The 12,805-nt window shown below is 41.5% G+C and overlaps 1 protein-coding gene and 1 long non-coding RNA gene across 3 annotated transcripts in view; one reads left to right on the forward strand and one right to left on the reverse strand.

Annotated features, from left to right (window-relative positions):
• LOC106726377 overlaps window positions 1–173 on the forward strand; it is an 813-nt gene extending 640 nt beyond the window's left edge. Inside the window, exon 3 of the long non-coding RNA XR_001362442.1 lies at window positions 141–173. This is a non-coding gene — a long non-coding RNA (uncharacterized LOC106726377). The remainder of the gene's footprint in view (window positions 1–140) is intronic.
• Window positions 174–2,615: 2,442 nt separating this feature from the next.
• Window positions 2,616–12,805, reverse strand: part of NXPE3 (neurexophilin and PC-esterase domain family, member 3) — a 71,568-nt gene continuing 61,378 nt past the window's right edge. For both annotated transcript variants that reach the window (XM_005867968.1, XM_005867967.1), the window contains 2 exons: window positions 6,559–6,765; window positions 2,616–4,188 (listed from right to left, as the gene is read on the reverse strand). In XM_005867968.1, coding sequence (XP_005868030.1) covers window positions 3,638–4,188; window positions 6,559–6,765 — 758 coding nt within the window. In that variant the 3' untranslated portion in view covers window positions 2,616–3,637. The remainder of the gene's footprint in view (window positions 4,189–6,558; window positions 6,766–12,805) is intronic.

Raw genomic sequence — 12,805 nt, forward strand, 5'->3', positions numbered from 1 at the left:
TGGATATTCATTCAATCAATAAGGCATTCAATCGAATGGGATGATTTATACAATTCAGAAAATCAAAATAACCTGTCCATTGTTAAACAAAGCAAATAGGTACCATACTTCATGATGAAAACAGTCATGGGATTGTAAAGTACAGCATAGGGAATATAGCCAGTAATACTGTAATAACTGTATGTGGTATCAGATGGGTACTAGACTTATTGGAATGATCACTTTGTGAATTACATAAATGTCTAATCACTATGTTGTATACCTAAAACTAATATAATATTGTATGTCAACTGTAATTGAAAACCAAAAAATTATTTTAAAAAGAGATGTTTCCCTTTATAATGGAAAATATGTATTTAAAACCAACTATATTATTTGGATGGCATGTTAATATTCACAACCATGTGGTACTGGCCTACAAAGCTTTTCAGAAGAAATTAAAATATATTTAATTGTTCTGGAAAAGATTTAGATAACATTTCAAATTCTACACTTACGCATTTTTTTTTTAACTTTCACACCAGAGACTAGGAAGACAAATTAGAAGAGGGACTGAGAATACTTCAAGAAACTGTGTCATCAAATCTTTAGGACCTTATGTCACTAAATAAAAAATAACAGAAACTGGACAAGATCACAAGAAATCATTTGCACAAGTAGCATCACTCCAAAGCCCTAGAGAGACTGTGTTCTCTCTCTCCTTGAAATTCTCCTAGGGAGATGATGACTTAGCCATCTCTAGCAATCCTTGAGAAAATGCTCAGAACTTCTTTCATGAAAAAGAAAACTTCTCTTTACCAAAGTCCAACAAGTTGTAGTTGAAAAGGGTTATGGACTCTCACATGCCTTAGTTCAAATCCCAAACTCCAGTTCTCATCTCTAAAATGAAGTTAATATCACCCACACGATTAGATCATGGTGAGAATTGTTATAGGTAAAGCCCCTTAAATAACAGACAAGGAACATTATTTCCTTGTTCTATCTTCCCTCTTCCCTTTGTCAGTGTTTCTCAAAGTGTAGCATACCACCACTGCATCGGTATTAACTGGGCACTTGTCACCAAAGTTGATTCCATAATTCCCAGGAGGCATAGCCTCTAATTCTGCATTTTTATCAAGTATTCCATGTGATCCTTAGATATTCTAAAACTTAAATACCATTAAAATTAAGCTATTGTAATATATTTAACTACTTGGTCCTCTGCAAACTCAGAAGATAATTTAAAAGTCTTTTCCCGTAGATATATATTTTATAAACTTGAAGGTGGCCCTCAAGGCTAGGAAAGGAAGATCTTAGATTTTCTGTTTTAAGAGTTAAAATTTTTATTTGACCCAATCTTCTAAGAGTGTATTTTTCCATGCTTTACGCACCTGCTTCAGCTCTAAAGGCTCCGCAGTTTCTTTAGGATAACTAGAACTGAACTATAATCTGTTGTGGCTCAAAAAGAAAAGAGTACTTACTAAACGGCCCCAAATTAACTTAAACTCCGTTAAATTTAGTCAAGTACCATTTATTTTAAGATAGCCAGTAAAAACAGCAGCTTTTGACTTCCAAGCATGAGAGAATTATATGTATATTATGCCCAAATCAAGAAAAACCTGTCATAGGATTCAATATCTAACCTTAATTTCTAATTAATTTTGATTTCTAATTTTGGTATCCAATTGAAAACGATATAGTAGGCAGTTAGACAGGCATGAGCAAAGCAGGTCAGGTATAGAAGGTCACCAGGGCAGAAAGCCCGGGTACCTAGCAATGGGCAAAACTGGGAGGACAAGTATTACATGATGGGATTTTGCCCCCAGAGTTCCCTTTCCTCCCCTGGGATATGGATGGTCATGGGGTGTAGTCCCCCTGACCTTTCATATTTCTGGTCATGTGGTTCAGACCCTCCCCGATCTCTCCTTCCCTGGCACTCGGCTAGTCATGTGGTAGACACGTTAGAGGAGGAACAAGGCAGGGCCAGAGAATAGCCTCATAGGCCTCCCATACAAACCCTTGCACGACTACTTCCTTAAGCATTAGGCCCTCAAGACAATGAGCTTCTGACCTGCATCAAATAATCTTAGGAGCAAAGCCACAGAGACAGAGTTTCTGTCAAACTAGAGATAACATGTAGGCCTCAGTTGTGTTTCAGCTCCAGGCCTAGAAAAGCAGCAAAGCCAAGCAGGGGTGACGCCATGGCTGACGTCAGGACCAGCTGCAATGACTAATGACCCCCTGCACTGGCACCAACCATGACCTTGAAAGGACACATCTGGAAAGCTGATATATGTTCTATTGAGATCCTCCCTTGAGCCCTCCAGATTAAAACCCTTGAGACAAAGGATTCAAATGATGTTATAAATACCCAAATGTGCCTTGGCAGAAGAAAGGTTCCTGCTCCTCCCCTCTCCCCCCACTCTACAGCATGCCTGTGCCTTTCCCTACCCCCTTCTTTCCCCAGGTGAGCTCTCTTGGGAGCACACCTGAGCCTTTCCCTCCTTCTCCCACGCATATTTTCTTTGCCTTTTTTTTCCTCCTAAAATCCAAGGGCCCTTCTTTTCTTTTACCTCTGTAACTTGTTTACTGAGTCCACATAGGCCAGCTGGCTCACTTCTTCTATGACTCACTTATTCAACCCCTGTTACTTTCTAAATAAATTTTTGCTTGTATTTGAGTTTCTTGGGTCTGATTTCTTTCCTTAGCCACACTCAAGGACCAAAGTCTAACATCTGGTACAAAAATACCAACAACAACAACAACAAAAAACAAACCCCACTTGAAATAGATGGAAATACTTTTCACAATTTTATAATAAACAATAGCACTCTATACATAAAAGTCAATTCTTGAAACCCTCAAATTTCAGAACAGAAAAATTCGTTTCTGTTTACAGTCTTCACCTTTCCAGTTCCAAAAGTAGTTATTTTAGAGTAAGTATTCATAATGTAAAGTTTAGCTGAATTAAATAAGTAACAATCACCCCATGCAAATATCAACTGAACACAAAAATTTTATGCATACTGTTTTCATAGCTCCCTTTTGATTTTTTTCTAGATAAAAGCAGGACATTGTAAATATTTCACTAAAAATTCTGAGCGAGGACACTGGTCATTTCAAGTAATTCAGAAAAAGTAGATTATCAAGAGAAACTGTGAGACAGGGGAGTCTTCAGTGTGTTACAGGAGCCACTGGTTATAAGCCTGGTTAGTTCGCCCCGTTGAAGATGGACCAACGGTGCTGCTCGTGCTGATGTGCTCAATCTCTTTTGCCGGATAAGCTACAGACACTCCACTGTCCCTTCCATTTAGATCAGAACATTTTTCACACTTTTTAGCACAGTAATCTCCTCTCCCAGGAGAACCTAGTTGAAACACACTTATTTGCATCTTTGGTTAAAAGGGCAATACAGTGTGTGGATGCTGTTAATGGTTCTCCGTAACTAAGTCAAACCTGGAAAATATCCTATACATAGATATAATGTAACCTGTGTTTTCTAAACTCTTCACAAGTCGTTATATAAAGTCCAGCTCTTAAAATTTCTTTTTACACATCAATGATGGCCATATCTCCACAGGGACATCCATTAACTTTCTGTAATGCAGGTGATGGAAAAGGTCACTGAAGTGATTCCTTCAGTCCTCTTCACGGCAGGCTAGGTCTCCAAGGGGCACACAAAGGACAAGAACATGTCTAGTTGGTTCTTCACAATAACTTCATCCGGATGTAGCTTATGGGGTAGATAATGGGCTAGGGTCATCTCCCAGGCATCAACGAGATATACTCCAATCCCTGAGAACATCTTCCGAAGGACGGTGTCCAGCTGAAAGTTGTACCAGTCACTGCTGAAAAGGCTCGCCTCAGGCCCCAGCTCTTGGACGTTGGCTGTCCGGATAACTACCACGGTCTTAGGGCTTCGATCCAAGAGCTGGACCACTGCTCGACGGATGTTCCTGAGCCGCCGGATATACACTTCCAAGGGGAAGGTGCTGAAATGAGACCACACAGCGATGGCCACCACGGTGTTCTTCCCTCCCACAATACCATTCAGCTCATTGGCCACATAATGGAGCTCACTACTGAAGACAGTGGTGAAGCGGATGGGTGGACCATGGCAGCGGTACTTGAGCAGGATGTTGTGCTTTTGGTCCACCGCAAGGAAGGGACCCACTTTCTTGGGGCTACCCAAGTTAAACTCCATTAAATCTGAAATGAGGAAAACTCAAATTCATAAAAATGTTCAAATCAAACATATATTTTTTTATTATTCTTTACTTGGTGTGCTTCAGAATAGTTTTTAAAGTAAAAGTACAACAAAAAGGTACAATACAAATGTAAAGAGGGAATGCCTAGTTCACTGCACTTTGGCCTTCTTTAACTCAATGGACCTTGATACTAACATAGTTATTATCATTTAAGTCACTCCATAAACATGATATTACAAATAATATCAGTGATAGATTCTATGCCTATGTCTATAACTCAAAAGCAAAATAATCAGTTTACCTCTATTAGGTCAAGAAATCTACCTGTTTGCACTGATTGTTGAATATCTAAAAATCAACTTAACATTTACATATTATTATTCTAACAAATAAATATTTCTTCCAGAGCAAGGGCTATAATTTCTGCTTTTTAAAGAACACATAATAGTAACCAAATACCTCTTACTGTTATAGGCCAAAGAAAGGAGGTAGTCCACCCTACAGATGGACAATCATGTTAATATCTTAGAGAACTTCTATCTCTGTCATAAGAATAACAAAGACTACAACACAAGTTATGATTCCCTTCTCTTCCTCCCCTGGATCTAAGTTGTGTTTCAAAGTCCAGCTCCTCTAAGATCTTCTGAAGAGCCCAGGAATCACTGATACCTTGTTACTCCTAAAAAACTATACAACTAACCACTTAATATGCCCCATGAGGAAAGAAGGCCTGTCTCATATTCCTAAATATTCTTATAAGTGCCTTACAGAAAACAGACTAAGTAACTTCTGGCAACCCAATTCAATGAACATTTCCTAAGTACCTATTCAGTGAGCCACTACAGGGCTAGAAGCCAGCAATGCTCAGAAGAATTCATAGGCCTCGCCCTCAAGGAGCTTCCAATCAATCTGAAGAAGTACATCAAACTAAAATCCTATACAGTGGGGCCTTGACTTATGAGTGTCCCGACCAACGAGTTTTTTGAAATACGAGCCGTCTCTCGGCCGATTTTTTGCTTTGAGTTGCGAGCTAAAATTCGGGTTATGAGCCAGCTTCAGATACCCCACCGCTAGTTGGCGCAGCGAACGTCACAGTGAACATCAGCCCAGCATCACGTGTCTCACTCGTTCACTTTTTGATTTGACATACGAGTAATTTGAGTTACGAGCTCTGTCACGGAACGAATTAAACTCATAAGTCAAGGCCCCACTGTATAATAAAAGCCCAATATGCTAAGTGTCCGGTCGTCTGTTCAAACAATCAAAGCACAATATGCTAATGATATGCTAAGGCCGCCTAACTGCTCGCTATGATGTGCACTGACCACCAGGGGGCAGATGCTCTGACCAGTAGGTTAGCTTGCTGCTGGGACTGAGCGTGGTCCCTCCCCGGCTGGCCAACCTCCCGCATCCCTCCTCGGCCCCGATTTTGCACCAGTGGGGTCCCTTGGCTTGACCTGTGCCCTCTCACAATCCGGGACCCCTTGGGGGAAGGCAGAGAGAGCTGGTTTCAGCCCAATCCCTCAAGCCAGGCTGAGGGACCCCACTGGCCAGGCCGAGGGCCTCTAGTTGTACTATATTACTCTTGAGGGTTAAAGGTTTCATTCTCCCCACCCTGCAGTCCCAGGCTTCACTTCTAGATTTTTCTACCTAATTCACTACTATTTAGCATTTAACCCCATTTAAATTGAATACTAGTAAAAACTCAATCTACCATTCTTTCTTTAGATTAAGATCAAGCACCATTACAGAGCTTTATCAGGTGAAAATCTCTGCAAAGGGTATGGTAGAAAATGATCAAGATAATGTGATTACTGATATGAAAGGAAATACCAAACTACATCATTAGAATTAAAAATCAAGCAACACATGGAAGGCCTTGCCCGGTCAACATCAAGCCCTCATGCCATACAAATTACTTCCTTTCTTTAGATTTTTAATTTATGCTTTATTGACTAGAACTCAGCTATGTCTGTTTCAATAAAAAAAATATATACAAGCAAAACAAAAACTGGAATTAACTTTTCACTCTTTGGGGTCATATCTATTTCCTCCTTTCCTTCTAAAAAATAAATCTGAAGCCCCTTTGAGAAGCAAATGTCTTGTCCAGGGTCACACAGCTAATCAGTGGTATAAACTTCAACAAGAACCCATTACTTCCATCAATACATCACAACCCCAATATTGATAAAAAAAAAAAAAAAAAAAAAAAATCACACAGCTTTCCAGGGTTAGGATACCTCTTGAGTCTGACAAGAAATAACTGGTTTTTTTTACTTGATGTTTTTCTTCAGGTACCTAAGTGAGTCTGCATAAAAGCTGATTTCATGCATGTCTAAAAGAGTTATGAAACAGAAAGCAAAGTACCAACCTGGAACAAAGGTAGTTAGGTATTCAAACCACTGCCTGATTGTTGAGTCACCAAATAAATACACCACTTTCCTTTGCAAGCATTCTGTAACATTGTCAGGGTCATTAAACTGGCGTATCTTAAAGTTTCTAGGCTTCCACTGATCTTGGTAATAATGCCCCGAAGGAAAAGTTCCTGAGCCTTGAGATAGTTCTAGGTTGTTAGATTCTGAAAAGAAAAAGAAAAAATTGAGATAGATACTCTGAGATTCTCCTCCAATAAACCATAATGTTCCAAGAAACACAATTATGCCCCAATATTTGTTAGCCTGATATCATATGGGTAACATTTCCTGCCATCACATCTCAAAGAAATCCCAAACTTCCCCCTTATTACAAATTGTTCTCTTTTGTACAGAAATAGGAAGATCTGAAATGGCTGTGAGGGTGTTGGTGTACAGAAGGGGAAAGGGGATTTTTCTTTTTTTGAGCATTCTCTCTGATTATGCATGTTTTTATCAAAGCCAAAAATAAAGGCAGGCAAATACCAAGGAGATGTGTAGATATACGCATTGTCCAGCATATCCCAGGATAGGAAAAGAGCTTCTCATCCAAATTCCTGTGAGGCAAGTAACAATTTAAATTCACATTCTATGTATGCATAGTAATAGTACACTATTTCTCAGTCCATTCAAAGGAAAGTTTTAACCCATGGGTCCTACAATCAAATATTAATTCAGGAAACCACCGGAGAATCAAGCCAATGACATACAGTCTAAATAATTATTCCCCACAATACAAAAGGTTCAGGAGGTCTCTATGCACAATGAACAATATTAAAAGTACATGAGCAGTGAGTATTTATGATTGCAGCCCAGCTACACATGATGACGCAGTGCCAAGACACCTTTCAGAGGAAGAGTCAACATCCTTCTGCCCTAACATCTCCTTTGGAAAATGCCACTGTGGAAACAACAAGCTTTTCTTGCTTCAAAACAGACAGGAACTATTAATATTTCTTACAAGTTTACTTTGCACCAGACACTGTTGTAGGCAACTAAATGTATTATCTCACAAGATGCTCATGGTAGGTCCTATTATTATCCCTACCTTTCAGAACAGTTAAGCAACATGACCTAGGCCACAGAGCAGGCAAGTAGCAAAGCCAGGAACAGATGATCCAAGCAGGTGAGCCCCAAAGCCCATGTTCTTAACCACTGTGCTACATCACCTCTCAAAATGTGATGCTTATAGCCCTGGCTCGGTAGCTCAGCTGCTTGGAGTGCCATCCTAAAAGGTTGCGGGTTCAATTCCCAGTCAGGGCACATATCTAGGTTGAGGGTTCAATCCTCAGTCAGGGCATGTACATGAGGCAACTGGTCAGTGTTGATCAACGTCTCTCTCTCTCTCTCTCTCTCTCTCTCTCGTCTCTCTCAATGTTGATCAACGTTTTTCTCTCTCTCTTACTTTCTCTCTTTTCCTCTCTCTCTAAAATCAATGAAACATATTTTCCAGTGAGGATTTAAAAAAAAAAAAAAAGAGGATGTTTGTAGATGTCAACCATTTTCATTTTGGCCTTTTCCTGAAGGTGTACACATATTCATTTCTAACACTTATTCAAATATACAATCTTCAAAAAATCACCAATCATTTTAAATCACTTCCTTACACACCCCAAGATTCAAACATTGATCATAATCTAATAATTCCAGTCTCATCTGTTAAACCAAAATTCAAAATCCAAATGCTTACAGGACTCAAAAATTTTAGTCCCCTACTTATGACTATTTTCACTAATTTGATTTCTTGATATTATTCATATTACTAAAAATTATTTTGGTTTATTCACTTTAAGAAAGATGCCCTGTTTGACTGATAGTGCATATTTAATCTTTTTTCTAAGGCATCTGCTAATTTTTTTGAGAGAGGAAAGGCGAGAGATACAGAGAGAGAGAAACATAGATGTGAGAGAGAAACATTAATCAGTTGCCTCCTGCACACCCTCCGACCAGGAAAAGAACCACAACCTGGGTATGTGCCCTGACCAAGACGCAAACCTGCCACCTTTTGGTATACAGGACAATAACCCAACCAACTGAGCCACACTGACCAGGGCAATTTAAATTTTTTAATCCTCACCCAAGGACACATTTCCATTAATTTTAGAGAAAGAGAAACATCAATGTGAGAAACATTCATCAGTTGCCTCCCATAGGTGCCCTACTAGGGTCTGAACCGACAACCTAGGTATGTGCCCTGATCGGGAATCAAACCCACAACCTTTTGGTGTACTGGAGGATGCTCCAACCAACTGAGCCACACCTTCTAGGGCTGCATCTGCTAATTTTTTGCAGGTTCAGGGCCTAAATTAAAAAGTAAATAGGTTTTCTAAAAGTTTTATTTGGCAAATGTCATTATCAAAAACAAATAACAAAAGAATATATTCTACCTCCCATTTAGTTGTTATCAGAATTGAGGGGATCAAAACTGCCAATATGCCCGAGAGGTCTGTGAATCATGTGCTGTGGAAGTTTATGTATCAGAATTGAGTTCTCATTCAGTACAATCCATATCAACACAGACAGTGGCAGAAGGGAGAGTGACCAGATACAGCTTGGACCGGGCTCCATCCAGATGGTTCTGCTCACACAGGAAATCTATAATTTCCTGACCCCTTTGTTGCCCTAAGATTTTTCAAACTGTGGGACTTTGAATGAATGATAAAGCATAGCAATTGCCAGACCTTGGTAGGTACATGGATATTTATTAAATAAACTATCGGCCGGGTGCATGAAATTTGTGCACATTAAAAGGGGATTAATTAGAGGAAATATTTTAATATTGCTATTTGCCCTTTCTCTATAATAGAAGTTTCAGAGATGAAAGAAAATTAGTAAAATATATATGAAAATCTTCCTCCTGTCAGAGTCTGGAGCACACCACAGGACCCAACAACAAGTCCCCGCCCACACACGGCACCTCAAAATCCCACGAGACTCAGACCCAGCCGGCCCCACCCCATTGGGCGTGATCCAGACCCGGCTGGCCCCACCCTTGTCAAGCCCCAACGGGTAGGGGGCACAGCCTCAGGCCCCCAGGCCCAGCGCCAAGTGGGGGGCGCAGCCTCAGGTCCTCCAACATACCCTCAGGTCCCCCCACCAAGCGCCGGGGTGGGGGGCGCAGCCTGAAGTCCCTCGGCCTGATGCCAGGGTGGGCAGCCCGGCACCAAGGCGGGGGCATGCCTTGAAGTTCCCCATCAAGCCCTGCTGGGCGGGGCATGGCTTGAGGTCCCCCAGGCTGGGCTGGGGCAGGAGGTGAGCCTTGAGGTCCCCCATCAAGCCCCACCGGGAAGGGGGCATGGCTTGAGGTCCACTGGCCCAGCGCCGAGCCAGGTGGCATGGCCTGAGGTCTCCCATCAAGCCCTGCCAGGCGGGGGGCGCGGCCTGAGGTCCCCTCCTCCGGGCCAGCACCACGAAGCCTCAGGTCCCTGCTGATTGCTCGTTAGGGCTCATTACGGGAACCTGGCCTCTGCCATGGGAGCTGCCATCTTGTGTTACGAAATTCCCGCCTCCGCTGTGGGCACAGCCATCTTATGTTACGGAAACCCTGCCTCTGCTGTGGGCGCCACCATCTTTGTGATGGTATGGCGGTCAATTTGCATATTCCTTCTTTATTAGATAGGATGAAAGGATGGATGAATGAAGGGATAAAGATGAATCAAGTTGATGGCTAAAGAAGAAGCCCTCTTTATTGAAATACATATTTGGCTTATTCAAAAACAATTTCTCAATATGTACCAAGTGTGGCTTTACCATATTACCACACCTTACTCAAAGCACACCTTATCTGCAGGTCAAGGCTACACAGGCCAGAGAGCACCAGAGCAGACACCCGGGGCCCATGAAAACATTTAGTAGGATAGGAATTAAAAGTGATTTTGGCCCAGCTGGTGAACAAAGACAGTGGTTCGATTCCCAGTCAGGGCACATGTCCAGGTTTCAGGCTCAATCCCCAGTAGGGGGCATGTAGGAGACAGCCGATTGATGTGTCTCTCTCTCATCGATGTTTCTATCTCTCTATCCCTCTCCCTTTCTCTAAAATCAATAAAAACATTTTTTATAAAGTGATTTTGAAGTTATAATTTTTACCAAGGTTAACTTAGTACACTCGGCTATTCTGTGTCAAATACATGTTATAAAGAAAAGTGTATATCACACAGAAAACAATTACCATTTCTATTCAAATGTTAATCATACTATCAGAGTTAAGACAAGCAAAGCAAATCAATTACTAAATCGGACCTTAATTCTTTAAACTTGCAGCTCTAGATAACAGAATGTATTTTTAAGTGAAATGTATGTACCTACATTGCCCTCTTATGGTCAGCTTGGACAACAACATTTCTTGACTGACAGAATTTTAATAAGCAGTCAAAAGTTATTTACAAAGTCAGCGTTTCTTGGAATTCAAAATGCATTTTCACTTAAGATAACTGAGATATGAAAATCTATTAAATCAATAATATAACCCCTAGTGCACTATACATGTGGAATAAAATAATTTCAAAAATAAAACCGAGTTTACACAGAGGTGGTTGTAAAGGCAGAAATAAAGATCTTTATGCAAAACAGAAGGGATAGTTTTGATTATTCACATGTAAGGTCCCTGCTTCTCTAAATGCCTTGGCTTCTCTCTCAAGACCACAGCTTAAATTTTCCTCAAAGGGTGTCATCCCATGTCATTCATTAGCCATAATGAGGGCCATGTGGGCCACAAATGGGACAAAATGAGAGAGAGAAAAGCAGAGAGATAAGTTTCCCTAAGTTATCTAGAAAGAGCCGGAGAAAGATACAGTGCAAATTAAAGGTGGGGTATATTTATGTGTACATACATCCCTTAATTTTCTGGCCTGGAATTATCTATAGGAGAAAGAACAGTAAAGGCATGCCACAGGGGAGTGCATGGTTCATAACAGGAAAGAAAGCCAAGATAGAGAAGAAACAGAGTCAAATAACTCCTTGACAAGGGAACACAATGAGCACAGGAATGCTTGGGTGCCATCTCAGGGAGAAAAGGAATTAGGACTGTGTGTCAAGCTGTTTAGGTACAAACAGTCAAGTGCAGGGGATATAGAAGGTCCTAGCTACACAGTAGCTATAATAGCTTGAATTTGAATTTACCTTGAATCCTTCTATAAAACCTTGGGAATTTGTGGGGGGTTTTTCTTTATATTTTAGTCCCCTAAAGGCTAATAAGCATTTTACGGAGGAAAGCTAAAAATACGTATAGGAAGAAATATCTGCAGATACAGAGCATGTTGAAAGGGACCTCAGAGAATAGCTAGTCCAAATATCTTTTAAAGGTGAAAAAAGCAAAGGATGAAAGGCAGAGACCACATAGAGACTGGTAGGAAGGTCAGAGGCATGAAAGGGCTGGCCAGGCTCCCACAGACAATAGCTGAAGTTCCAGAGGGATATCTCTCACCTGTGGGGGATTCCAATGAGAACTCTGGGGTCTAAACCCCAAGCTTGGCCCCACAGCCCAGAGCACCAGAACTGAGAAAGGTGCCCACACAACATCTGGCTGTGAAAAGCAGCAGGGTTGCTATCTGCCAGGGAGAGACTGCTGAAAACGCAGGCACCCTCTCAAGGACCAATGCACAAAATTTTGTGTACAGCCACTCACCTTGAGCTCAGACAGAGAGAGGGTGAAGTGGACTAGAGCTGTATGAGCAGAAGCAAGGGTTTGGGGCTCTGGGGTTAGAGCTCAGAAGACAGACACTCCAGTTTCCTGTGCTTACTAGTAGTCATTCCCTCATACTCCAGACCCTTCCAGCCAATAGGGTGGGGAGCGGGCCTAAGCCATCAGTCAGACATCCCCCAAGGGCTCCCGGACTGCAAAAGGGCACAGGCCGGGCTGATGAACTAACTTCCCTCACACGCCCCCCTCCCAAGTGCACGAATGTTGTGCACTGGGCCTCTAATATATGGACTAACCTCCCGGCACACCCCCCTCCCGAGTGCACGAATGTCGTGCACCGGGCCTCTAGTATAATACTAAAGGGAACGATCCAATAAGAGAATATAACCCTGGTAAAACATATATGCATCCAATATAGAAGCACCTAAAATATAAGAACACTTCTGGAGGACTTTAAGGGAGAGATCAACAGCAATACAGTCCTAGTAGAGCAGTGGTTCTCAACCTTGGCTGCACATTAGAATCACCTGGGAATCTTTTTAAAATCCTGATTTCTGGGCCTCATCCTC

Source organism: Myotis brandtii, unplaced genomic scaffold (assembly GCF_000412655.1).
Source record: "Myotis brandtii unplaced genomic scaffold, ASM41265v1 scaffold257, whole genome shotgun sequence".
NCBI lineage: Eukaryota > Metazoa > Chordata > Mammalia > Chiroptera > Vespertilionidae > Myotis > Myotis brandtii.